We start from the raw sequence: 27,606 nt of genomic DNA, 5'->3' as shown, positions 1-27,606 counted from the left end.
TCCCAGCCCAGCTTACCCACCAACAGTTCATGAAAAATCCCCAGCCAACCCATCTGTCTCCCTGCATGTTGTAGCTCCTGTTTGCTTGGGAGTTGCAATATGCAATTTTGGCCAAATCTCGCCTGACCAGGTACGATTTTGACCAAATTGCTTACTATCAGCGCGATTCCAACCACCTGAATAAGATGTGGGATTTGTATTCAAAGAGGAAAGGGTATTTTTGTCTTTATAGTTACTGTACCATGTTAGATAACAGATTTTATTAACAAATCTTAACAACGAGTGGGTAATTTTCGAACATATATTAATGGTTAGTGGGTAATTAGTTACAGTAGGAGCCCTATAGCCAATCAATTATTATACAATTAACTCTTTGTAATAATGTTTCATTATTTATCAATAAAAGACATATTCTTTTATATCATATAAATCATAATTGTGTGTATTGATATATGTCCTTAAGACGGTAGAATCGTGACGAGGGTATCAAGTGTTTCAAATCTTGATAGTGAGAACCTTATGATCATATATGGTAGCCATTCTAGAAATGTTTGTAACCCTAGTATTATTCTGACCAAGGATACAGATAATATAGTAAGGTTATCATAGTATTGAATGACTTTGTCGAAAGACAATGACTAATCTCACATGTCAAGGTTATTTGCTGATAACCTGGTGCAACACATGGGTGCTTGTTGTAGGCAAGTTCACTAGACAGACCCACCAAAGGATCCATATGGATGGTAACCTAGTGTCTATAAAATAAATCTTCCAACGAATGATGGTGTATGTGATCCTTAGACTTGAGATCACTAGAGCGCCTTGTGCACCGATTAATGTATTTTGACACTAGCCCAATGTAGTTCTATTCAGAACTATCAGAGCGGTAGTGATTGGCTACATCGAGGAGTGTATCAAGACTATGGTGGATCGACAAAAGATTCATCGCTCCCGCGTACGAGAGAAGTTATCTCACTGCGCAATTCAGTAAATGACAATGACACTAAATCTGTGGCCACAGTGGGATTGAGTTGTTGCTCAATCCAATTTATAATTCCGGTCATTGGTCTAGTAACTGAATACAAAGATATCGAGGATATCTGAGGTTGACACTATTTATGTACCTCAGCCTTGATGGGATAACGAATGAAGAAATGATTTGATTGCACAGTAACCATATCGTTGATAGGTATCTATTTCGCTAAATCCGAATCAATCGGGTGACCATGATGCTTTGCTAGGGGCCAATCGTGGTCTGTGTGTAAAACGATTAATTGGCGTTAATCGCGATATTGCTCACTGCCGATATGATAAAGAGCCTACGGGTCATACACTTAGAAGATAATTTAAGAATCAATTTGTGAAAGAGTTATTTTCATCTTTTAAGACGAAAGAGTATTTTGGTAATCTCACAGTGCAATTAAATTTGTTAAAGTTGTTACCTGTATTTAATTTTAATACTAAAATTAAAATTAGTAAGATTATATTTAAATATATGTGCACATATATTTAAGTGGATTGTTGTTATTATTTAATGTTAATGCATTTTAATATATTAATTGATTTTAATAATTATTATTATTATTCTTTAAAATTAAATAACCATAAAAGGGGTGTTTGGTTACAAGGATGGATTAACATGAGAATCCATGACTATTCCTAATAGGATTACGGTTTTAATTAAGTGACACTATGTAAGTGAAATTTAAATTAAAACAAAATAATTCATTCATTCATTGAATTAAAAACAAAACCCTAGCCACCCTCATTCTCTTTCTCAAGTTTTTGCCTTGAGTGAATCAAGGAATTTTTACTTGATTCTTGAAGCCTTCAACTTGTTCTAGCAAAACAATTATCGGTTCTCCAGATTGTCTTCATATAGACAACGTAAGTGCGATTCTACATTGAATCGGGAAGCGAGATCAAATCAGAGATATTTGAAGGAGCCTCCAAACATACGTAAGTATTCTAATCCTTGAATGAGTTTATTTTATACAGATTTTGCTTACAAACATGTAAACGGTTATAATCTATATCCGAATCTTGGCAAAAGGTAATTGATTTACCGATTGAATTTTTGTTTTTCCTCCGCATTTGGTAGATTAATTACTAACAAAATTGTCATTCTCAAACTTTTTGGGTAGTAAATTTTCGTTCGGGCAAACTTTGGGTTGGAACATGTCATTCGGCCCTGTTGAAGGACTTCAAGCCCAGTTGAATTTTTTGTTTGATTACAAAAAGGAGGAGAAAAGTTGAATTGAGTATGTTTGTTTATGTTGCTTATGCAAAGAAGAAGTTGAAAGTTGAATTTTTAAAGTTGTGTGAATTTTTGAAGTGTTGTGCAATGATTATTGGTATATGCTTGTTGTGAGGGGGAGCTTTTGCTCAACTTGTTTGGTTTGGCATTGGTTAAGGAAAATGTTTATTTTAAGGGGGAGTTTATGCTTTTTGTTTTAAAATCATTATGTGGTGCTTATATTATGTGAAAACTCAATTTTTTGCTTAGTTTTGTCATCAATCAAAAATAGGGAGATTGTTGAGCCCTCATGTGTTTTGATGTACCAAAACTAATCAAAAGATTGGTTGGAATCTAACAAAAAGCAAAGGTATAACTTATGTCATAACCCATATAAAATTGCAGATTTCTTCTAAAAGGAACACTCGTTCAAATCCCCGTTCCTCCCTTGATGAAATTCCTAAAAAGTCGTTCAAAAATGAACATCATCGTTCCTCATGCTCGTTCACGGCTCTTCCAAGTTTATGTTAAAGATGTTCAAGCTATTCCAAACTAAATGATCAAATCGCACACCCGTTCCAAGCATAACTGAAGACTTAAACAAAAGGTTGAAGCACACATCTAAAAACATAACGACTAGAATGAACGGTCGTCCATCAAGCCTGTTCCATAATGAACGACACTGTTCCAATCGTCATTCATGCCTCTAGAATCTTGACTCAAGTTTGTGATCACAAAATGAATGTCTGTTCCATGTGGTGGAATACCCGTTCCAGTCAAAGCCAAGTTTAGGATTTGAAATTGTGAGCTGAAAACAAGCTTTGGAATACAAGTGTCAAACCCGAACTCCCGTCCTAGAACTTAGTGAAGATCGTTCCTCAAAAGAACAACATCATTCCAAGAAGCCATTCATGCTTTTGGAAATTTTGGACTCTAATGAATAAAAGTCGAACGACCGTTACAGTGGTGGAATGCCTGTTCGCGATAGGGGAATGTCATATTCAATAAAGGGAACGACCATTCCAAGACCTTGAAGTCAACAAAAAATTGTTCATTGGTTTCAGGAACGACCGTTCGCGATGGTGGAACGCCCGCTCCTTTGAATTCTGCAACTTTGCAAGAGTGCATTAAATGCAACAACGATTCTATTTTTTTCAAAGGTTTTAGTGAGATATAAATTCAGCGATTTATTGCTCAAAGAACAAGAGACAAAGTGAGATAGAAGTGACAATACATCAAGAACATTCTCACATAGTACCTAAAGCTCAAAAATCCAATTCATGACTCTCATTTGCACTCATTCTTGAATGTCTTTAGAGAGTACCTTGAAAGCTTATTGTGTGTATAAGCCTAGCTTAACGACAATCATTCACATAACTTTGCCATTAATTTTTGGGTGAAATCCTATAAATTTAGAGGCGAAATCATGTCAAACTATTGTAAAAGCAAAATCCTATGAAAACTAGTATAAAAGCAAAATTCGATTATAGTGAAACTTCAAGGAAGTTTTGCTTTAAAGTGGACATATGAGGTTTATGGATATAGCTCCAAACCATTATAAATCACTAATTTCTTTTCCCTATCTCTAGTATATATTCCTTATTGAATGTTTATATTTGTCTCATGCATTTAAGTCACATTTATTGTTCATAGCATATTTGTTCATTATGAAACTTCATTTATTGCTCATTCATTATTGCCTCTAGTGTTGATTTGGTGCTCATATCATTTGGTTAGTTGGAGTTTTGTTTATTGGCATTAAATGTGCTATTGTATAATGGGCTTTGTACATCAATATCTTACATTCAGATAATGTCATGGGCTTACCTTTGAAGATTTCATGAGCTTATATTTGTTTAATGCCATATGCTTTATTCGAAGTTCCAAGACGTGGTCATTGGGCCAAAAGTGGAGCCTTGGAGTCTGATTTATGGCTTTATACCCTAATTGGATCTTTATTGTAGCATTGAGCCTTCTTGACAAAAGTGGTCATCAACAATTATTAATTTATTTTAAGAAATTATTTGTTTTTAATATTGATTATATAATTTTAAAATATATTTAAATACTTATATTGAAGAGATAAAAATAAGTCATTTTTTGTCTTTATACATATCATCACGATTTGAAAATCTATTTTACCAGACATAATATTAAAGATCTTAAAATCGAAGCAATTTTATAAATTTGCGTTACCAAAAGCATTTAAAATTATTTCCAAAACTAATTATTTTCATGCTTAGATAAAAATTGATTAAACTTAAAGCTATAACAATCCCAAAGTAGACCTTTATATCATTTAAAACAGTTAATTGAATACAACTTTAAACATTAAAAAATATTCAAATATCACTAAGGGTGAAAGTCAAGCTGAGCCGCTCACGAGTGGCTCGAGCTCGGCTCGACACTTGACAGCTGAGTTTGAGCCAAGTCAGCTCGACTATAGTGTCGAGCCGAGTTCGAACTTGGTACTACTCGGCTCGTGAAGCTCCCGAGCTTTAACCAACTTGAGGGTTTATTTGCTAGGTTTGAAAGTAACAGGGGCCTATAGAATTTATGATATGTTTTAGTTTTTAAAAATTAGAGGTCCACCCATATTCAAATGAAGTCAAAGTCGATTTGGGAATTGGGATTACTAAATTAGAAGGAAACCCTAACTCTAAAAGCTTTCTCCTTCCTCGATTTACTTTATTTAAAGCCATTTGCCATTCGTCGTCTCTCTTTCGCCATTTTCCCTCTCCTCCAACAAATTGTCGTTCTACTTCTTCTCATGACTCTCATCTCACTCTTAGCTTAGTCTCAGCCTCTCAAATCTCAATCTCAGGTGTTGTTTATTTTACAACCTCTTAATCTCAATCTTAGTCTCAGTCTCAGGCTCTCATCCTCTCACTCTCACTCTCACTCTCAAACTCTCAACCTCTCAATCTCACTCTCGTGATTCTTATCTCAGTCTCAGTCTTAGCCTTTCAATCTCACCCTCGTGACTCTCATCTCACTCTCACTCTTGTCTCACTCTCAGTTTTAGTTTATACATGTTTGTTCTGCATCTTGCTGAATGAGCTCTCATTGTATGTAATTGGTGTTGTATTGAATTTTTTATGCTAATCGAGCTCTAGTTTTTTTAACACTCGATTGAAATCAAGCTTTATTGAATTCGAGTTGAATCGAAGTTGAGTTCAAACTTCCAACAGTATTTCGAGTTTGAGTTCAATTTAGCTCTGTCAAGCTCGATTGGGCTGAAACTCGAACTCGGGCTAGTTACTGTAGCATACGAGCCAAGCTCGATTAGCCAAAAACTCGATTGGCTATGCTCAATTACACCCCGCATATCACCCTGCGGGCTGACATTGTTAATAAATACTAATTAAAAACCTAAAAATTTTAATCACTTCTTTTTTTAATCTTTCCCAACATCCCCGAACCCAATCCATCCCGATCTTCTCTCGCAAACCCAACAGCCCCTTTCCATCTGCACCTCCCCCATGTCTCCCCCCTCTCCTTGCTTCTCCCCTACACCACCCTCTTTTCTTGATTTTTATTTTGAATTTTGACTTTTTTGTAGTTGTGATTTTAGTTTCAAGCATGGTTTTGCCAAATTTTGAATGGGGTGAGAAGGTGGTAGAGGTGAGTTTGACAGATTCAACAAAGCTACCAAAATCTTCTTCTTCTTCTTCGAAATCAAAATCCAATCTAGAATCAACATCAATTATTGGGTTTTCATTTACTAGGTCGTTGATTTGGCTGCTAAATTGGAAATTTGTTTGTGGAAAGTAACTAATCAAAGCAATTATTGGGTATATCTAATATTTTAGTTTATTGTGGAAGTTCAAATTATTATTATTTTTCAAGCATTTGGGAAAATTTAGGCTCCATTTGATACATATATTGGAAAAACTATTCTAGTTTTCCTAATAAAGTCAACACAAAATTTTTGTTTGGTTCACCTATTTCCAAAATATAATTCTAAATTATTCAATTTCTTTTAAACCCCTTAAATTTGTTAATTTAACTAAACAACCCAATTTTTTTTAAAAAAAAAAATTGACAAAAACACCCCAGTAACCCAAATTTACCAGATTCCGGCCACCACTGCCGAAAGCTGACTGGAATCTGGTGTAATAGTGCACTACCGGCTGAATCTGGCCGATAGTACGCTAGAAAATGCTAGATCTTTGGCCGTAGACAGTTGTCAACGACGGCCAAGATATGGTCGTCGTTGACCATCAACAACGGCCTTATCTTTGGTCGTCATTGATGACCAAATATGGCCAGATCTGGTCATCAATGGCCAGATCTAGTCATAGATCTAGCCTTTTTCTGTCAGATACACGGTGAATCTGGTCAGAAAAGGCCTTATCGACGCACGACCGGTAAGATCCAACCGTTCATGCGTCGATACGGTGACTCTGGCCACCCTCCGGCGGTGATGGCCGGCTGTCCATATTTAATGAGTAGGTTGTGAGTGTCTTTGTTAACTTTGAATATTTTATTATAGGGGTGTTTAGTAAATAAATATACATAAGAGGTATTTTATTAATTTTTAAAATTTTAAATCGTAATACCCACCCAATTTAATTTTTTTTCAAGATATTATTCTAAAAATTATCCAATAATGAACCAAACGAAGCCTTAGAGTTTTGTAATTGATTTGTTGGCTACTGTGGACAACAAGAGGAAAAAGGGTGGATTGTGATGAGTACAAGAACTTCATGGGTTGACTTGGCTACCAACGTTATAGCCAAGAAGTTGAAATCGAAAAAAGGGTGGACTTTGTTCAACTAATATTGCCTGGTTCTTCTGGTAGCGGCAGCCGGAGGGTAAGATTGAGTGGTGAGGTGGGATTTGATTGGTGAAGAAGAAGTAAAAAGGAAAAGAGAAAAGAAAGAGTCAAATTTAGGGGTAAAACGGTCATCCCATAATATTTTTTGATTAAGGTTATAACAGAAGTTGACGAAATGGTGGTATCAAATATTTTTCAAAACCTTGAGGGTGGTTTGTTAATAATTCCAAACATAGCATCTGGGTTTTAGTTTCTGAAACCTCAAGGGTGCTAAGTTAAGTAACCCAATATTTATATGAATTTAGCTAGGTCCATAACCTTCTTTCACATCTTTCGATGTGATAGCTCGTCATTAGTTAGATCGTAAGTAGACAGTGAGACCCATAAAAACAGACAGGATTTTTTTATAAATTAACTAATAACGAATTATTACATCGTAGAATATGAGATAAAGTTATGAGATTAGGTGGATCTCACAAAAGAATTGTCTAATTTAAGTGCAGTTTTTAGCCCAAAAAAGTGTTGGGCCGAAATGGCAGCCCAGTAAATAAAAAAGATGTGATAGAATACATCTCGCCTCTATCATGTTCATGTCTCACCCAACGCCCCTTCAATCCTAGGGTTTCTACTTCTGCTGCTCCCTGTAAGTTCATCATCACTTGATCTTAACTCTCTTCCCTTATTTTTTTTTTCCTTTCTTTTTCTTGGTCTTTATATTTGCTTGCCTACAAAACAAGAGAAAAAAAATAATAATTCAAAGTTCTAAATTTTGGCTGCTGCTGCTGCAATTTCATTGACTTTAATTTCGGCTCTGTTTAAACTCTTTCTTCTATATCAAATTTGCTTTACTAATCAACTTAGTTGCCTTTTTTTTTGCTTTATTTATGTATTTTGTGCTTCAATTACTGCTATAATTCTTCTTATATTTATATGAGCAGGAGCTTATAATTTCAGTTATCGACTTTTTATTTTGTTAATTCTTTTTTAGTACAAGGCAATAATGAGTTGGTATAGTCAATTTAATTTATTGTAGCTTGAGAACGGCTAGCTTTGCTTTAGGTAATGCTTTTAATTTAGGGAAGGTAAGAATGTTCAATTGGGTATAAAAAAAGCCTTTTGGTTGCCGTGGACTTGTATTGTCTATATGTTTCATTTTGTGGGTTCAAAGCAATTTTTGTGTTTGTGTTTTTGATGGAAAGTAGAAAATGGGGTTGTTTGATTTTCGTATCCTGCTTGCAGATTTGTGATGGGTGAATAGCTTGTCTATTGTTGAGTTATGAGCTTAATGGAGAGCACGTCTAGTCAAGCTATTGATTCAGATGAAAGTGAAAGGTATTTGCATGTTGAAGGGTATGATGAGCATGAGTTGGCTGATGATGACGACCTTTCGAAAAATATTGTCTTATGTACAGGTGAAGTTGACAAGATCTTGGAACAGTCTTTTGAAAGTTTACCCTCAATAGGAGATGATGTAGAACCCTATATTGGTATGGAGTTTAAGTCAAGAGATGATGCTCGAGAATTTTATGTTGCTTATGGAAGACGTACAGGATTTACTGTACGGATCCATCATAATCGTCGTTCACGCATAAATAATATGGTAATTGGTCAAGATTTCGTTTGTTCGAAAGAAGGTTTTCGTGAAAAGAAATATATTTATCGGAAAGACAGAGTTCTTCCTCCACCACCTATAACTCGCGAAGGCTGTCATGCAATGTTAAGGCTAGCTTTAAGAGAGGGAGATAAGTGGGTTGTCACCAAATTTATAAAAGAGCACAATCATGCACTAATGTCTCCGAGTAAAGTACCATGGCGAGGATCTACAAAAAGTTTTGTCAGTGAGGTAAATTTTCTTTACTCTTTTTGCTAGATAGAATGGAAATACATTTGAAATTTCTTGCTTGTTAGGTGTCTTCAGTTTTTACATTTGACCTGTGATTGGATTAGTGCTTTTTTAAATTGAGGGTCAAAGGCCACTGTTAAATATTAACGTTAGTGTATAGTTTCTTAGCAAGATATTTTATGTATAATTGATTCTCGTATCAATCATTTGTTACCAGTTAAGCAACGTAGTAAATTCCACTGAACCCGATGTTGAGCTAGTACTAAGATATTAAAAAGGTCTAAGGACTTTTACTCTCTGGTTGCCTCAGTTTGCAATTGTGGACCTTTGACCTCAGCCTATGGTGTTAAAATGTCACTGCGGTCTAAATGGTTTAGTGGAAAAGAGTCTCACAATCAAAGAATACCAGAGTTATTGTTGTTAACTGCAACCTATAAAGATAAATCTTAGACTATGATTAATATCCTATTTTTCAGCTTGACACATTGTCTAGAGGACCAAAAGTATCTCACCCCATTGAGTGTATGTTTCCCCTGAGCATTTTTTTTTTATTTCACCCAAGATGGCGCCGTATATGATTTAGTGTTTTACAGGATGAGAAGGATCATGATTTAGTGTTTAACAGGATGAGAAGGATCATGATTTAGTGTTTTACAGGATGAGAAGGATCGGAGAATACGAGAATTGACCCTAGAACTCAACAATGAGAGACAAAGATGTAAACGACGGTGTGCAGCATACCGGGAACAATTACGCATGGTGTTGAAATTTGTTGAGGAACATACGGACTACATGTCCGAAAGAGTTCAAGATATAGTGAAGAACATAAGAGAACTTGAAGATGAGCAACTGGAAGATTCCGTTTGCCCATATATGTAGTGCACTTCTTAGGTAAGAGTAGATATAATTAGACCACTGTACATTTATTTACTTTTTATTGTATTTTTTTTTTTTTTTTTTTGGTAATTCCAGGTCCACTTGATGCTGATTTCACTGCACGACTTGAGCTCAGCATTTAGGGCCTCTTACGTTCATTTGTTTGATTGTATCACATTTTATAAGAATAAGATTCCATGTGCAATTGAAATAAAAGTGGTTATTTAAGCTCATTGGAAGCAATGTAGTTGTTATACTTTAATTTCAACTGTAATACTAATAGTTAAAATCTATTTCAGAAATTTGACAGAATTTGAGCCAGAAACTTGCCATTCATATTATTCCTCGCCGACTTTTGTTTTTCAGATTCTGGCACACTTGTTTGTTTAGAATTTGTGACATGCATGCTATGACTCTAGTGCAACTCTCAACATTCAGGGCACAAAATTACTGGATTTTGTGATGCATCTGTCTTGGTAATAAAATTATACAAAACGTTGTGGTCCATTGCGTAAAGTTTTGATCCATGTGTGGATGTAGGTAGAAATTATTGAAGTTGAGATGGAGATGAATTTGTATATATGGATGTGATATTGGTTTAGAACTAGCAGGAGCAGAAAGAAATGCAGATGCTCTGTGAAGGATGATTGCTAATTGACCCATTATAATTTTCTAATCAAACACTTTTGTTTTAGAATATGAAATTTAATAATAAAAAACACTTGTGAAATTTCAATCACCAAGTCAGTAGTTAACAATCAAAGTAAACCAGAATAGTATTGAGAAGTATACACCTGGTTGTGTGAACTGAAGAGGGGTATTCAGTAAGAACGAAGGGCATGAAAATGGAGGAGTTTGAGAAGAGAATTGTGAGGTTATGAGATTTTCAGAGAGCCATTGAAGTTTAAGAAGCTCAAACCATTAATCATTAAAAAATTCATTTTTAAAGTTTAAAGAAAATGACGATTGTAATTAGAATATAAAAAAAAAAAAAAAGATCGAAGAAGTAAATAATATTATGAAAAATTATTCACAAATAATTAAAATATCATTAATATTAATGACATACAAGAGAATCATTAATTAATTAAATTCTATTTTCAAATTGAAACAAACTAAATTAAATTCATTGTAATGCAGCAAATCCACCACCTTTCATCATCTGTTTAAACTCAGCATAATCCACCATTCCATCTCCATCAACATCCACTTTCTTTATCATTCTCTTACAATCTTCAAGGGTTCTTCCTTGTTTGAGCCCCAGTGATGCCAAAACCGATCTCAATTCATCAACGGTTATGTATCCATCTCCATTTTGATCAAACACATTGAATGCTTCCTTCATGTCTTCTTCCTCGTCTTTCTCATTCATTATCGTCTGATACAATGCTCCAAACTCATCGATGTCGACGAACCCGTCTCCATTCGTATCTATTTTATCTATCATTTGAACCAAATCTCCATCCGGAATAAATATTCCCAAGTTCTGTAAGGAATCACTGAGCTCCTTCTTTGTTATTTTCCCATCTCCATTCCTATCAAACATTTGAAAAACTCTGCGAAGTTCTGTACTNACGGTGTGCAGCATACCGGGAACAATTACGCATGGTGTTGAAATTTGTTGAGGAACATACGGACTACATGTCCGAAAGAGTTCAAGAAATAGTGAAGAACATAAGAGAACTTGAAGATGAGCAACTGGAAGATTCCGTTTGCCCATATATGTAGTGCACTTCTTAGGTAAGAGTAGATATAATTAGACCACTGTACATTTATTTACTTTTTATTGTATTTTTTTTTTTTTTTTTTTGGTAATTCCAGGTCCACTTGATGCTGATTTCACTGCACGACTTGAGCTCAGCATTGAGGGCCTCTTACGTTCATTTGTTTGATTGTATCACATTTTATAAGAATAAGATTCCATGTGCAATTGAAATAAAAGTGGTTATTTAAGCTCATTGGAAGCAATGTAGTTGTTATACTTTAATTTCAACTGTAATACTAATAGTTAAAACCTATTTCAGAAATTTGACAGAATTTGAGCCAGAAACTTGCCATTCATATTATTCCTCGCCGACTTTTGTTTTTCAGATTCTGGCACACTTGTTTGTTTAGAATTTGTGACATGCATGCTATGACTCTAGTGCAACTCTCAACATTCAGGGCACAAAATTACTGGATTTTGTGATGCATCTGTCTTGGTAATAAAATTATACAAAACGTTGTGGTCCATTGCGTAAAGTTTTGATCCATGTGTGGATGTAGGTAGAAATTATTGAAGTTGAGATGGAGATGAATTTGTATATATGGATGTGATATTGGTTTAGAACTAGCAGGAGCAGAAAGAAATGCAGATGCTCTGTGAAGGATGATTGCTAATTGACCCATTATAATTTTCTAATCAAACACTTTTGTTTTAGAATATGAAATTTAATAATAAAAAACACTTGTGAAATTTCAATCACCAAGTCAGTAGTTAACAATCAAAGTAAACCAGAATAGTATTGAGAAGTATACACCTGGTTGTGTGAACTGAAGAGGGGTATTCAGTAAGAACGAAGGGCATGAAAATGGAGGAGTTTGAGAAGAGAATTGTGAGGTTATGAGATTTTCAGAGAGCCATTGAAGTTTAAGAAGCTCAAACCATTAATCATTAAAAAATTCATTTTTAAAGTTTAAAGAAAATGACGATTGTAATTAGAATATAAAAAAAAAAAAAAAGATCGAAGAAGTAAATAATATTATGAAAAATTATTCACAAATAATTAAAATATCATTAATATTAATGACATACAAGAGAATCATTAATTAATTAAATTCTATTTTCAAATTGAAACAAACTAAATTAAATTCATTGTAATGCAGCAAATCCACCACCTTTCATCATCTGTTTAAACTCAGCATAATCCACCATTCCATCTCCATCAACATCCACTTTCTTTATCATTCTCTTACAATCTTCAAGGGTTCTTCCTTGTTTGAGCCCCAGTGATGCCAAAACCGATCTCAATTCATCAACGGTTATGTATCCATCTCCATTTTGATCAAACACATTGAATGCTTCCTTCATGTCTTCTTCCTCGTCTTTCTCATTCATTATCGTCTGATACAATGCTCCAAACTCATCGATGTCGACGAACCCGTCTCCATTCGTATCTATTTTATCTATCATTTGAACCAAATCTCCATCCGGAATAAATATTCCCAAGTTCTGTAAGGAATCACTGAGCTCCTTCTTTGTTATTTTCCCATCTCCATTCCTATCAAACATTTGAAAAACTCTGCGAAGTTCTGTACTCTCCATGATAATATCTGTATAAAGTTTGCAAAACTTCACAATTAGATATAAAAGATAAAAATGAAAAAAACAAGTGTTAAATTACATATCGATGTGGGGTTTCATTCATGCATGCATGGGAAAGTTTGATGTGTTTTATATTGAAGAGAAATGGAGGAGATGATGATGGAAGGATTCTTAGGGATTAAGACGGTTGAAGAAGATAAATAATTGATGAATTGATTAACAAGATATGAAAAATATGTGGTGATGAATTGAGTGGTGTTCAACAGAATAAAGTTTTATGTAATGGGGTTTTTTTTCTTTCTAAATTTAGGGTGGGTTTGTTGAGCAAGTCTTAAAATATGATTAGAGGAATTGGATGGTTAATTTAGAATTTGGAAGATATTACAAAATGGAATATATATTCAAGGACAGCAAAGCTTAAGCTAAATAAAGTAGAGGTTCATTATTAATTAAAGTGGATTTAATGACATCAAAGATTAAATTAACACATGGTTCTTACAACGGCGGAAGAAGTGATAGATGTGGTGGCCGTGGCCAACGTGAAAAACTTCAAAACTTTGTTAGAAATGGTGACAACCCAACCATCCTCAGATTTGTTCAATTGTATTACTCTTGCCATTCATCTTCTCCGGAAACTGAAAATATCAAGTAAGGACAAAAACGCTAGTTCCACTTCCCAGTGATAGCAAAGTAAGATTTCTGAATTATACATATAAAAAAAAAGGTGTTATTTCAATCTTTTCTACAATAATACAAGGGCAAGTATGCACTGTTATATTTTCTACCACTACTTAAAGGGTTACCAGGGGAGGTTTAAATTAATAGTAAAGAAAAAGGGTTTATAAAATAATCTCCAAAAAGTATAATTAAATAACAAAATTCTTCTTGTGATTGTTGTAATAACAAAAATCTCTCTATTATTAATTTTTTTTTTTTTGTTAAAATAAACGATAGATTAACAATATAGTAAAAGTATTCATTGACGTATTATGTTATATATTCTAATAGGACACTTGTTTCTAAAATCTTAAGAGAAATTTTGTATATTCAAAATAAAATAACGAGCAGCTGTGGGCATGTTATTTTGGACCAAATTGTCAACTTCAGATATGGGCCAGAAAGAGGGGCCCACCTCGTCAAAACCCTAACCTAACCCTAATCCTAATTTCTTTGTTCTATAAATATCATCTCCTCCCACATAAACCTTTCCAGTTGCAGGCTGTTCCTTTTGCAGTAATACAAGTTTCAATTCATTTGAAGGGGTGTAAATGGTTTTGTTTTGTTGTTTTGGTTGTAAAGCAAGTCAGCTTCTTGGCTGGGTCTGAACAAAAACGACCCAGGCAATACAAAATTTAGAAACTTGCGACATGGAAATCGCCGGTATCACTCGCCTGAATCTGACCCATCTTGATTTTTCAGGCCCTTTTCCTACTGGCACATTACTTTTTTTTTTTGAATTCTTTCGCTTAAAATAAGCAAACGCACTCTGTCCCAAAACCGTTTATGTTTTAATAACGAATGTTTTGAGGCAATTTCTTCGTTTGCAAAAGTAATTTCCGGCTAACTCGCTCATATGATCTCCTTTCTCTTATGATCATATTGAGCACATGGCCTGGTTTACATCAAAATCAAAATTAAATAAACAAAAAAACAAAACTTTTGTAATTTCTTCATGATCTACTTATCTATATTTCTGTTTGTATTTGCATTAAATAAAAATATTTGTGTTGAATTTTTTAATACAATGGTTTCACAATATCTTGAAGTGGGCAAGTCATGTTTTATTTATCCAGAAGAATGACTTGTAGTTCATGGTTTTTAAATTAGATTGACTTTGTCAGCTACTAGTTATAAAGTTTCTTTCAATGAATTGAGCTCTGCGCTCCAGTGGACGCCTGAATTTTTGACACAATTTCAACTCTTGTAATGCCAGTATGCATAAGCGAAGACACAGACGTTTATTCGACGTTACATAATGTTAGGACAAAAACTCTTTCTTAACCCACTTAATAAGTCACTGTTCCTCTCAGATTACATGGTTGAATTAAGGTACACATTGAGAATACGTGTGTATACTTTGTTGGGATTGAGATAATCCAATACCCATTAAAGACTTGGTTAAGATTGATAAATTTCAATGCCCATTGAAGACGTTTGTTGAGATTGATATATATTCCGATATCCATGAAAGAAATTTATTAATAGGAAAATATATTAAACTACCCATAGAAGAAAAGGCAAATGATAAGTTTGGAGCTTCTGGAATGTCACCATCCAACTTTGTCAATTGTATTTGGACCAATATCTAACCTCATATTTTTCTCTTGAAAATGAAATGCAGCATTTTTTTTAATGCAGCATTTTTTTTAAAGCTTAATGTGCGTAACATTTTACTCACACAACTCCAGGGAAGATCAACTTATGCCTGTGAAATGATGATTGAGGGTTCACACTTGTCTCAAGATTAACATTACTACAACACAGCATGGTATTTTAAAACAAGGGGAAAGAAAATTAAAGTAGGAACTATGAAACACCTTAAGATCTTATATCACATAAACACTATGACAAATTGACAATAAATAAATAAGATGACGCCTTAGTCTTCTTCTAACATAGAGAACTGATACTTCCATTGTCGGAAAGGAAAAACTAAACAGTTAACACATTGTCCTAATATTGAAATTTCCATGACACCTCACTCTTCTAGGATAAGAAGTGAAGAACATTCATAATAAATTCTTCAAAGCATACCATCTTAGAAAAGAGAATTGACAGAAACTTGCAACTACTTCCACAGTTGGAAGAAGAAGAATAAGTAACCATACTAGTGAAAATACCATAACAACAACTTAAATTATTGTATCTCTATAACACTATGAAAATAGATAAGAGCTCCACATACACAAGCAAAAGTGCGTCATTAATAGAATGAACATCTATTCCTTCCTCTTTGAGACTACCTTCCAATGAAAATGGATATTACGTAGCGAAAACTCATTCAGAGTTACAGTACTTCTTGGAGATTGAATTAACAGTTCTCCAACTGAATTCCATCCATCTCTTGAAGCCCTAAAAGTTTTATATAAAGTTTAATAGGCACACCAAGAGCTTAAGCTATTCTATTCAGGGTGTCTGAATTCTAGTGTTCAATGGAGAGGCTCTAGGTAATTCAATCAACATCAACTTGATACTATCAGTGTATGCTTAGAAGGAAAATCTACTAATAAGATGACCTCAAAGAACAAAGAAAATGAAGGGATCAATTTCACAATAAACTTGGCTAGTTTCTCAAGTTTCCAACACTATGCTAATAACATTTAAAATGATAACAGTTTATATGCACTTCAAAAAGGTTGTGCCAGTATACATTCTTCCTTTACCCTTCAGGAGTAATGTTTCACAATATCATACAAGCTGAAAGAAGAGAAACATCACAATTGACTAAGTAAGGTAAGTCACATACGCCACCGAAACCTTACCAAAATCAAAGATAATGTAATTTAGGCGAAGGCTATTCATTGCATTGGTAAACAAATACTGCAGCTGATCTACACTCAACAAAGGTCACAATTTCCTTTATTTGATGATCATCCAGGATTGCACATTCTCTAGCTAAAATGACTTGTATAATGTTAATGCCAGACCCATAACAAAAATATTGACAAATCCAGGGCAGTTCAGTTCTGCTAAAAATAAGTTTGCATATTCATCAGTTAGATAAGAACCTTAACTTCATGGAGAATAAAATGGACTTTCTACTCGAACATACATACATTTGCAACTGTTTACCAAGGCAAATCTCCATCTATTGACAACTTCATAGATAAAACCGCCAAAGAAAAGACTAATCAAATGGATGAAGATTACAATTTTTTATTAACCCTGAAAACTCTGGACCACAATGAACCAAGAACTAAATAAACTTGAAATTGTATAATAATTCATCCCCATCATGCTTAGTTTGAAGATAATTATTCAACATTTCACAAATTCAATGCCCCTAATTAAAGATAACATAATTAAACTTCCAAAAACTCCAAATTCATATAATTGAAAGCCACATAAAACATAAAGGCAGAGATGAAGCAGTATCCAACAACCAAAAGTTTAAATCTTTGAAGATTATTAAATTTCCCCAAAACTCAAAATGGCAGAGTTTTGCCTAAAATCAAGGGATGTCCCAGGGTTTGGGCTCGGGGACGGCCACGACCATACCTTCAAGATCCTTATTGAGCACAACCTGACAGCCAAGCCTCGAGTGCTTGTTCAAAACTCGGGCCCTAGAGTTCCGCTTGAGCACGTACTCTTCGTCGTAGGACCTAGGGGGAAGCCTATCGAACCATTCCTGAGCAATGTTGACCTCGCACTCGGCGGAGCAGGCGTCGATCTCTTCGAGGCGGTGGGAGGCGGGGTCGATGAGGCCGTGATTGATTAGGGATTTGAGGAGAGTGTGGCCGGAGAGCCCGATGATCTCGCGTTTCTGGCCGTCGACGTCGATGGCGAAGAGCTTGACGATTCTGTCCGAGACTTTGGCGGAGGTGGCGGAGGAGCGGGACAGCAGGCATTTGGAGTGGAGGGAGAGCGATGGGATGTGGTGAATTTGGGCGGAGAGCTTTCGAAAAGTGGCAGTAGCCATTGTGATGAGAAAATGGTGGTTCTGTGAGAGGTGTTTGGTTATGACGAGTGATATCAGGGGTTTTTATAATATTTTTTAAAATATCAGGGTGTCTTTGATTCGAAAGTAAATTTCAGGGAATCGTTTTTAGAATTCTTTATTTTTAAAATTTTGGTAAATAGAAGATTTCTAAATTGTTATTAGTAGATATAATTTATATGTCTTTTTTTTTTTTTTTTCCTCTATTTTCACTTATAAAATATCACAGTAAAACCTCTTTATTGTGGTATTTTATATAAAAATAAACTCTATATAATCATAAAAAATTATATTTCTAATTTGAGATAGTTATAAATAATTATAATAAGTTATAATTTTTTTAATTCTCGTCTTAAGGAAAGTTGTCTCTACATAGTAATAATTATATGTATATTGTAAAAAAAATATGCTATATTACATTAAATGTTTAAGATGAAATAAAATATTTATCTAAAATTGCTTGAGATAATAATTTATACTTTAGAGTTGTTACCACATCTTTTAACTTGCGGGTACATTATTCGTTAGCATGGACATTTTCTTGTTGAAGCCAAAACACTTTGTAGCCTCTCAAGCATGTTTAGAGTTTCTTGGTATGAAACTTTTTGTATTTCCGTGCTATCATCCTCATAATTATTTCTTTTCTCTTTTTGTCTAATTGTAGCAATGATTTATTCTTCTGTTAAAGCATACATAACTTGTTGCTCATTTTGATGATTAATGTAGTAAAGTTATCGAATCTGATCACTCAATTCTACAATGACTCTTTGATTTTCCTCATCTAATTCAATTGTAACTTGCAATTCATTAACAATGGGGGTCTTAATTTTGTAATACTTAAAACAATTGACAATTGTCTGTGGCTTCACATCAATAGACCATGCAACAACTGCATTTATAATTCCATAAAAAACAGTTATCTTTATTGGTTCTAAGACACGATTTTCTATCCGTTTTAAAAATAGGTAATTGAAGCGCTGAATTGAAACCCTAATACTATTAAAACGTGAATTATGAAATAAGAAATTTTTGTAACTACACCTCTATTAAGTTATAACATTCTCTTAGTAATAAAATTAGTTAATCTTATTATTATGTCTATTAAGTTATAATCTTCTCTTAATAATAAAATTATTTAATCCCACTATTATGACTATAGAGAGGTTTTACTATATATCAAATTAATGTATTGTAGTTGCTAACAATAAAAATAATAATAACAATTCAATATTATAATAATAAATTATTACATAGCAGCGCGCTAGTCATCTATTATACCCTCGATTAAAAAATAATCTAACATTACAAATTTAACCTCAGATAGAATAACTAAAAAGGGTAAAAATACTATGAAAAAAAGAAAAAAAAAAAAAAAGAAGAAAAAACAAGACATTAACATATATATTTTTCAACAAAATTTTTAAATCATAAATAAATACAATACTTGAAGTTATGGAAGAAAAAATCATTGAATTGAAAGGACCAATATTAAGAAGTTTTAACTTCCTCTTGAATAATATTAATTTTCAAGTTTGTTTTGATCATCATATGTTGTGTTGATCATTGCTGCAAATGCACAAAACACCTTTGTTTGAAACTCGTTCGATAAGTACAAAGAGATGTTAAAAATCGTGTTCGAACTCGATTGAACACAGAATGGCTGTTCGAGATCGTTTGATTAACAAAACGAGTTGTTCATGATCATTCGATTATTCATTCAAATACCTATTCGAATAACTCGTTTGAATCCCTGTTCGAATAAAAAATATACACCAACTTTCCAATTCATGCTCTAAAAGACAAATATACAACAATTTATAATTTATACCCATTTAATTCAGCATTTAAAAACAAACCAGCTCTCTCACTATATTTATATTTTAAATAAATCAATAAAAATTCAGTAAATTAAAATAAATAGCCATCATAAATAATGAAACTTCAAACATGGATCACAACCAATAAATGGATCTTACATAATGTTAAAACCGATTAATGGTTCAAAAAAAATTTGGTTCCATATCAAATATGATATATATATATATATATATTAGAAGCTTTTTATAGTGATACTTTATATAGGAATAGCCTCCATATAGGCATAAAAAATTATGATCCAAACTTGGACCAGTTATAAATAAGAATAAATTTTACATTGTAATAAGTTATAATTTTTCTAGATCTAATCTTAAGGTACTTGTCTCTACATAGTAATAATTATATTTATATTACAAAAAATATATGATATATTATATTAAAGGTTTAAGATGAAATATAATATTTATCTATAGTTGTTTGACAATGATTTATACTATAGAGTTGTTACCACGTTTTTTATCTTGTGGATTCATAACAAGTCGCTACCATTGACGCCTTCTTATTGAAGCCAAAATATTTCTAGTTTCTCAAGTATGTTTGAAGCTTCTTGACACAAAACTTTTGGTATTTCCGTACTATCATCATCAGCATTATCTCCTTCCTCTTCTTGTCTAATTTTAATAATGTTTTTTTTCTTCAGTTAAAGCATATATGACTTGTTTTTTATTTGGATGATTGAGGAACACATTAATATCCATTTGATTAGTGTAGAGAAGTTGTCAAATTTGATCACTCAATTATGCAGTAACTCTTTGATATCCATTTTTGTATTATCTTAATGCTACTAAAATAATGAATTGAAAACCTAATATTACTAAAATATGAATAAAAATTTTAATACTACTAAAACATGAATTATAAAATAATTTTTTTTTTGAATAAAAATAATAATTATTGTCACTATACCTCTATTAAGTTATAACCTCTTCATAGTAATAAATTTAGTTGGTCCTAACATTATGACTATAGAGAGGTTCTATTGTATATATATGTGTGTGTACAAAATTATTATCATTATATAAATTATCATAAATATTTTAAATGTCTACATATATATTTTGTATCAACACCCATAAATTCATAATAGTATTAAGGTCTATTGTAATATATAATCAATACATATATGTGATTAATTTGTTATATATATATATTCAAACAATTAATTGTATAAATATAAGGAGTTGATTAATATTTTCTCACAAGTTGACATTCCTTTGTATTCATGTAATCTCTATTTTTTTCATAAAACCAAGCCTTTCTCAACATTTATTTTATACATTTTCAACCGATATTTGATGGTAATCTTTAATTGATTTTGAGGAGAAATAAGACGAAAGGTCGTTTTGGGGTTAATATATTGAAGAGAGTATTTCAGTCTTTTAGTATGTTACTTTGGTTAATATGAAATGAGGTTTTAGAGACGATGGTTTTGCCTCTTTAACATCTTCAACATCATTGACAATTATTGGCAAACGATTCTTAACAAAAAAATTGGAGTAGACTTTATGAAAATATATTTTTTTATGAAAAAAATTGTTAGTTGTTTGGATAGGAAATAGTATTAATTTACTAAAAAGAGCTTTAATTTATACGAATACAATCAAGGGTCCATTTGATACTACTTCTTCGAATAGAACTTATGAAAGAAGAACTTATTAGAGTACAAATTATATGAACAGAGCTTTTGTGAAAATCTTGATAGTTGTTTGGTTAGGAAAATATAAAAAAGCTTTTTAATATTAATTTACCAAAAAAAGGTTTTAATATTATAGATCAACAAAGCTATAAAATTGAAGAGGGATATTTTTTAAATTTCAATACTCTAAATAAGTTAAAAAAAAAAAAAAAAAGTTTACAGAAATAGCTAAAAATTTAAAATTATGCAATAAGTTGTAAAATAATTTATTTGAAATTCTATAAACAATTTGGAAATGCAACCAAATAGTCTAAAAATATTTCATAAGTGCTTATAGCTTTAAATAAACTCTTTCGGTCAATCGATAAGCTCAACCAAATATAAGCTCTTTCGACCAATAGATAAGTTCAATTAAATATGTTGTTTGGTTGGACTTATCTATTGGCCAAAAGAACTTATTTAAAGTCATAAGCATATTTGAAATTTTTTAAAAATTATTTAGTTACATTTCAAAAGTGTTTATAAGATTTTAAAAAAAAAAAACTATTTTATGGCTTCCAAGAGAATCTCAAAATAAGCTCTTTTTAAGCTTATTTAAAGTGAAATAATTTCCAAAATATCCATTTTCTATTTTATAAATTTGACTTAGATCTACTCTTGTATATTAAAATCCTTTTTATTAAATAAAAACTAGATTGTTCTTTTACATTTTCCTAACCAAACAATTAAAATATTTTTCATAAAACTCATACTTTCATAAACTCTATCATAATAGGCTCTCTTTTTATAAACTCTGCTCGAATAAGTCATATCAAAAGGACCCTTAATTTGCAACCTTCAACTCAAAACAAAACTTACATCTTGGATTCTAAGAGAAGCATTAAAACTTTTGAGTTTAAGTATGGATTCTTAAATACTTTGGACAGTGTAGTTAAAAACTGCTATGTGAGGAGAAGGAATTCTTCTTGTCAAATGGACAATGATATGATTTGTCCATGACTATAATTTAACCAAAAGATTCTAAATGCAAAACCCACAAAGCTGGCCGCTTAGATTCAAAGTTGAGAACAACAAAACCTGACAAACAAGCAAAGGGTTTGATACAATCCTCAAAACCAAAGCAAGAACAAAACTTCTCTTTTATAAATTGTACTATTCTTTTCCCATATGCAACCATTCTTCTCACCAACAACAATCCATAGATTCTGCAGAGTTTGATTCAGAAAAATGACCATGGAGCACCATTGCCTCCGCCCATGTCCAGCCCTGCAACAATGTCTCAATGCTGTCAAAAATAAACTCACCAAACCCTCATCTGGAGAACCTGATACTGCATTGAAACAATCCATAATCGAGGGAACTATTGTTATTGATCATAAACCAGGGCATTCAGGGCCTGGAAAATCAGCTTCTGTGCAGATTTACAGCGGCACAATTGTCGACAAAAGTAAGTTCAATGCTTTTCATAACAATCAATTTCCATTGATAAACTGCTGATGTTTCCTTTCTATGTTGCATATAATAGACACTGGAAAAGGGAAGTTGAGCGAAAAGGCATACCTTAAGAGAAAGGAGAGTCACAAGCGGAATGGAACAAGGACAACAACTTACACAATCAAAGTTAATGTGGAGCCTGAATTTGGAATTCCAGGAGCGTTTATAATAGAAAATCAGCATAAGCATGAATTTTTCATTGAGTCTGCAACCCTCCAGGCTCCTGAAAATCTGAGTATCTATTTCGATTGCAGGTCTTGGGTATACCCAATGAAACATACTCAAACAAGCCGAATTTTCTTCTCGAACAAGGTAGTTATAATACTCATATGCATTAGCTCTATATTATCGCAGGCTTGCTTTTATCACTTTAACTCCACAACTCATGTTTCTATCCTATGCTAGAATTATCTTCCAAGCCAAACACCTTTTGGTCTGGTGGATCTGAGGGAAGAAGAGCTTGAAGACTTGAGAGGAGATACTCTTGGGGAGAGGAAGGAATGGCACCGAGTCTATGGCTACGATTACTACAATGATCTTGGCGATCCTGATAAAGATCCTCAACTTTTTAGGCCTACCATAGGCGGGACTGAATTTCCATATCCTCGTAGGGGAAAAACTGGCCGTAGAAAATGCCAAAAAGGTATTTAGCATTGCTAGTCCATTGCATATTTCTTTGTCAATGGTGAAATTTTGCTGATTGATCACTTGTTTATATAGCGCCCTTTTCTGAGAGACGGACGCAGCAAATGAACTTTGATGTATATGTTCCTCCTGATGAGAGATTTAGCCCAAAGAAACTATCTGAATTTACGGGAAATGCAATCCAAGCTATTGTACATTTCGTTATCCCTGAGGCAAAATCCTTGCTTCTTCCTGAAGATTCCAGTTTTCAGTCATTTCGGGAGATTAAGGAATTGTTTACCAGAGAAAAAGGCCAAAAAGTTGAGGAAGGGTTGATAGAGAAATTAAGGAAAGTAATGCCTGAACATCTTGTCAAAAAAATTACTCATGCAAGCAAAGGGGGTACCATGAAGTTCCCAATGCCTTCAATTGCAATAGGTGTGTAGCCAAGCCTATACAATCTTCAGTTCTAATTGATAAGAATCAACAGCCGGTAATCTGATCTTGCATTATGTTTATTGTTCAATAGACAATGAGTTCGCATGGAGGGAGGATGAGGAATTTGGTCGCCAAATGCTTGCAGGAACTAATCCAACACGAATCCGCTGCATAGAGGTATCCACTATTCTTCTGGAAAATCGTACAGTAAATCATCAGTTAAACTATATCTATTGAACTTCGCATATTGATGAACAAATTACATAATACTATGCTATTACAATCATCATAAATAAATCTAATCTATTCATTCTTTCACATCAAATCCAATTCTAATTGTAATTGAAGTAAGAATAATACATTATAACAGTGTTTGGGGCACACACTTAATGTTGTAGTTTTACGATTCCTTGCAGCAATTCCCCCTGAAAGGAAAACATGGAGAGATTATCAGTTCAATAAAAGAATCAGACATAGAGAACAGCCTTGATGGCCAGACTATTATCCAGGTAGGCATATCTCTTTCCCCTGTTCACATTAAGTTTAAGATGTTCAGAGATGACTTTCAATATGCTTGGCAGGCAATGAAACAATGGAGGATATATATCTTGGATCACCATGACTATCTGATGCCTTATTTGGACAAGATTAACTCAAAGGGTAATGTATGTGCTTATGCATCCCGGACACTAGTGTACTTAAGAAATGATGCGACGGTGAAGCCATTGGCAATAGAGCTGAGCTTGCCTGAATCTGAAGATTACGACGGTTTCAACAAAGTTTATCATCCAGCAAAAGAGGGCACTGACGCCGCACTTTGGCAGCTTGCCAAAGCTCATGTTTTAGCTAATGACTCAGCTTATCATCAACTAGTCACTCACTGGTGAGTTCAAAATATTTCTGCAAAAAAAACTGTAACTGTAATTATCATAATGAATATATCCCAATCCCTGCTAATAATTTCACTATACTTCAATACATGATGTATTTTCCAGGTTGCACACTCATGCTGTAGTCGAGCCGTTCATCATTGGTATGAAAAGGCAGTTAAGTACGATGCACCCAATCTATCGGCTGTTAGATCCTCATTTCAAAGACACCATGCACATAAATGCATTGGCTCGGAGTATCCTCATAAATGCTGGTGGAATCCTTGAGAATATATTGTTTCCTGGTGAAATTTGTATGCAGTTGTCTTCTGAGCTCTATAAAGAGTGGAGACTTGATGAACAAGGCCTCCCAATCGATCTTCTTAAAAGGTATTCATTCTCAATACAAAATCATTAGAAAGTTCAATCCTTTTATCAAAAAACATACTTATACACATTGGCATGCATCTATTCCATACTTTCCTCATCCTTATGGCAATCATCTTTTCAGGCGTTTGGCCCTAGAAAATGAAGACAACCTCACCGGCGTTCAAATTCTCTTCCAAGACTATCCCTATGGCTTAGATGGACTTGACATATATGCTGCAATCCAGACATGGGTCGTAGACTATTGCTCAATCTTCTACAAAGATGATGAAACCCTCAGGAAAGATGATGAAGTTCAAGAATGGTGGTCAGAAGTTAGAAATATAGGTCATGCTGATAAGTGGACTGAGTCATGGTGGACTGAATTGACCAATGTGAAGGACCTAACACGCTTTCTAACAATTCTCATTTGGATTACGTCAGGCCTTCATGCTGCAGTTAACTTTGGACAATATGCATATGCTGGTTACCCTCTGAACCGTCCCACGCTATGTCGAAAATTCATTCCACAAGAAGGGACAATGGAATTTAGTGAGTTCCTAAAAGATACAGACAAATACTTTCTTCAGACATTACCAAACAGATTTCAATCGGCTATTAGTATAGCATTAGCAGAAGTCCTCTCGCGGCATACATCTGATGAACTGTACTTGGGTCAGAGGCCACCAACAGAATGGACGGACCATGAGGAGGTCCTGCACAAATATGAAGAGTTCAAAAAGAAGCTGAAAGAGATAGAGGAAACAATCATGGAGAGGAACAGAAATCCCAAATATAAGAACAGACTGGGACCTGCCAAGATACCATACAAACTTCTGAACCCAGATTCATCCAATGACAAATACAGAGGAGGCATCACAGAAAAAGGTATCCCTAATAGCATATCCATTTAATATATATCTTCAATGTAATTTCAACTATACATTCAAGAAGAAGACTATATATGTTGTAAAGGTTTGAACAATATATTCAATATGATTTCTCCATTATCTTTCGTTTACAACAATCAACAATACATTTTGGTACCACTGCTAACTACTGAACGAAAAGAACGTGAAAAAAGTAAAAAAGGTAAGAAGATAAACGATAGCAAATTAAATGGATTATAACCACATTGGTGTTATCATGCATCACAGTCACTCACACATAACTACAGGGTAGTACAAAGGATCAATCTCTCTGCAACGACAAAAATGATCATTCGAGCTTTAAAACATTGCCTGAAAATTAACATTACAGCACATAGCATGGTATTCTTTCAGCATAGAAAATTAAGTCCATAAAAATTTATTTGAAAATATATCATCTTAAAGAAGAGGATGGAAAAAAACATGAAACTACTTCTGTTGTTGGAAAGGAGAAGATTAAAGTAAATTGCCCAGCGAAAATGGCCTGAAATAGGATATTTGGAACAACTTAAGATCTAGGGTCTGAATATATACTAAGACAATAGAAAAATACTCAAGGCCTGTGAGCAATCAATTTGATACTAATCAAGAACATATATATATATATATGTGTGTGTGTGTGTGTGTGTGTGTGTGTGTGTGTGTGTGTTTAATAAGGACAAACTTACTTCCAATGAGGTTACCTCAATGAGTGAAACAGATGCAGGACCAATTTCAGAGTGGATTTGGGTAAACAAGACAGGTTTTTTATGTTTTCAATACTGTGCCAATGACAGTAAATCACACAAGTTGAATGGAAAAATACAACAATTGACTAACTCTGCCACAACCAAGTAGATAAACTATAAACACATCACATCATGCTTAATTTGAAGATAATTATTCCACATTTCACAGTTTAATGCACCCTAAATAAAAATAACATAATTAACTCCCAATAAATCAAAATTCATAGAATTCAAAGTCACAGGTGTTGATGCCAGATTTTGACACCAACGATCTCGTACGTGCAAAGCGCTAAGCTAATCTTAGAAATTACATGTGATTAACTGATTTTGAAGCTAGGACAAGGTTAAACAATACTATTGAATGCAAAGACCAAGAAATCAATAAGACATGATTTTTATAGTGGTTCGGATGCTTCGAGCGATTCCTACATCCACTGTTTCTTTTATAAAAGTTAGTGTTACAAGAGATTACAAGAGGTCGCGTATAGCAAACAGCGAACAAAGGTACAATAACTGAGTATTTAGAGAGAATATCAAGTCAGTCTCTTTCTCGTAGGTTGTCTTTGCTATTGATTGTTATGAAAGTAAAGATTAGAGATCCCAAAAATGAGAGGGGGAGTCCTTTATTTATAACTGCTAGATCCAAGGTAATGATTACAAGTCTGCAAGTGGTAGGTGTCGTGCAAGTATTTTCTTGCCTCCCATTGGCTGATAACTTAGGAAATATCCTCAAATTATTTGGGGCTTGGACAGGTGTGCGGTCCTCATTTACTTACAAACAAAACTTGAATCTGATGAGTTGGTGACAGCTATATTCTCTCTGTTTTGGGGCGACGAGGTTCAAGAATTTAATCTTGAGAACTTCATGATTATGCCACGACCTGACTTGTCTCCAGAAATGCTTGCTCGAGCTAACAACAAAGAATAGTCACATCTTTACGGAAGACC

General features: G+C 33.6%; 5 protein-coding genes across 9 annotated transcripts; 2 read left to right on the top strand and 3 right to left on the bottom strand.

The window, feature by feature from the left end:
* Nucleotides 1-7,559: 7,559 nt before the first annotated feature.
* On the top strand, nucleotides 7,560-9,969 carry LOC116106215 (protein FAR1-RELATED SEQUENCE 5-like). 5 transcript variants are annotated; one of them, XM_031392559.1, is made up of 4 exons: nucleotides 7,560-7,659; nucleotides 8,256-8,859; nucleotides 9,517-9,750; nucleotides 9,832-9,969. In XM_031392559.1, exons 2-3 carry the CDS (start codon nucleotides 8,293-8,295, stop codon nucleotides 9,736-9,738), a joined length of 789 nt encoding a protein of 262 aa, XP_031248419.1. In that variant the 5' UTR covers nucleotides 7,560-7,659; nucleotides 8,256-8,292; the 3' UTR covers nucleotides 9,739-9,750; nucleotides 9,832-9,969. The 5 variants fall into 5 exon arrangements, with proteins under 5 accessions (XP_031248419.1, XP_031248421.1, XP_031248418.1 ...); XM_031392561.1 differs by lacking the exon at nucleotides 9,832-9,969 and having other exon boundaries at nucleotides 8,256-8,348; nucleotides 8,429-8,859; nucleotides 9,517-9,810; XM_031392558.1 differs by lacking the exon at nucleotides 9,832-9,969 and having other exon boundaries at nucleotides 9,517-9,810.
* An 892-nt stretch (nucleotides 9,970-10,861) lies between these two features.
* LOC116106141 (calmodulin-like protein 3) lies at nucleotides 10,862-11,455 on the bottom strand. Its single transcript, XM_031392490.1, has one exon. The coding sequence runs from the start codon at nucleotides 11,453-11,455 to the stop codon at nucleotides 10,862-10,864; it is 594 nt and encodes a 197-aa protein (XP_031248350.1).
* A 1,131-nt stretch (nucleotides 11,456-12,586) lies between these two features.
* On the bottom strand, nucleotides 12,587-13,607 carry LOC116106234 (calmodulin-like protein 3). Its single transcript, XM_031392581.1, has 2 exons — nucleotides 13,539-13,607; nucleotides 12,587-13,047 (listed from the first exon to the last, which is right to left on the bottom strand). The coding sequence occupies exon 2, from the start codon at nucleotides 13,037-13,039 to the stop codon at nucleotides 12,587-12,589; it is 453 nt and encodes a 150-aa protein (XP_031248441.1). The 5' UTR covers nucleotides 13,040-13,047; nucleotides 13,539-13,607.
* A 3,472-nt stretch (nucleotides 13,608-17,079) lies between these two features.
* Nucleotides 17,080-17,678, bottom strand: LOC116106236 (rhodocoxin-like). The gene has a single exon (XM_031392582.1). The coding sequence runs from the start codon at nucleotides 17,676-17,678 to the stop codon at nucleotides 17,211-17,213; it is 468 nt and encodes a 155-aa protein (XP_031248442.1). The 3' UTR covers nucleotides 17,080-17,210.
* A 4,721-nt stretch (nucleotides 17,679-22,399) lies between these two features.
* Nucleotides 22,400-25,999, top strand: LOC116106223 (probable linoleate 9S-lipoxygenase 5). The gene is made up of 9 exons (XM_031392570.1): nucleotides 22,400-22,657; nucleotides 22,736-23,016; nucleotides 23,110-23,347; nucleotides 23,425-23,766; nucleotides 23,858-23,943; nucleotides 24,183-24,275; nucleotides 24,348-24,649; nucleotides 24,762-25,025; nucleotides 25,147-25,999. The coding sequence occupies exons 1-9, from the start codon at nucleotides 22,438-22,440 to the stop codon at nucleotides 25,913-25,915; spliced, it is 2,595 nt and encodes an 864-aa protein (XP_031248430.1). The 5' UTR covers nucleotides 22,400-22,437; the 3' UTR covers nucleotides 25,916-25,999.
* Nucleotides 26,000-27,606: the final 1,607 nt, after the last annotated feature.

Source organism: Pistacia vera, unplaced genomic scaffold (assembly GCF_008641045.1).
Source record: "Pistacia vera cultivar Batoury unplaced genomic scaffold, PisVer_v2 Contig51, whole genome shotgun sequence".
Classification (NCBI taxonomy): domain Eukaryota; kingdom Viridiplantae; phylum Streptophyta; class Magnoliopsida; order Sapindales; family Anacardiaceae; genus Pistacia; species Pistacia vera.
Note: the sequence above shows the minus strand (reverse complement) of the source record. Positions and strands in the feature narration are given on the sequence as shown.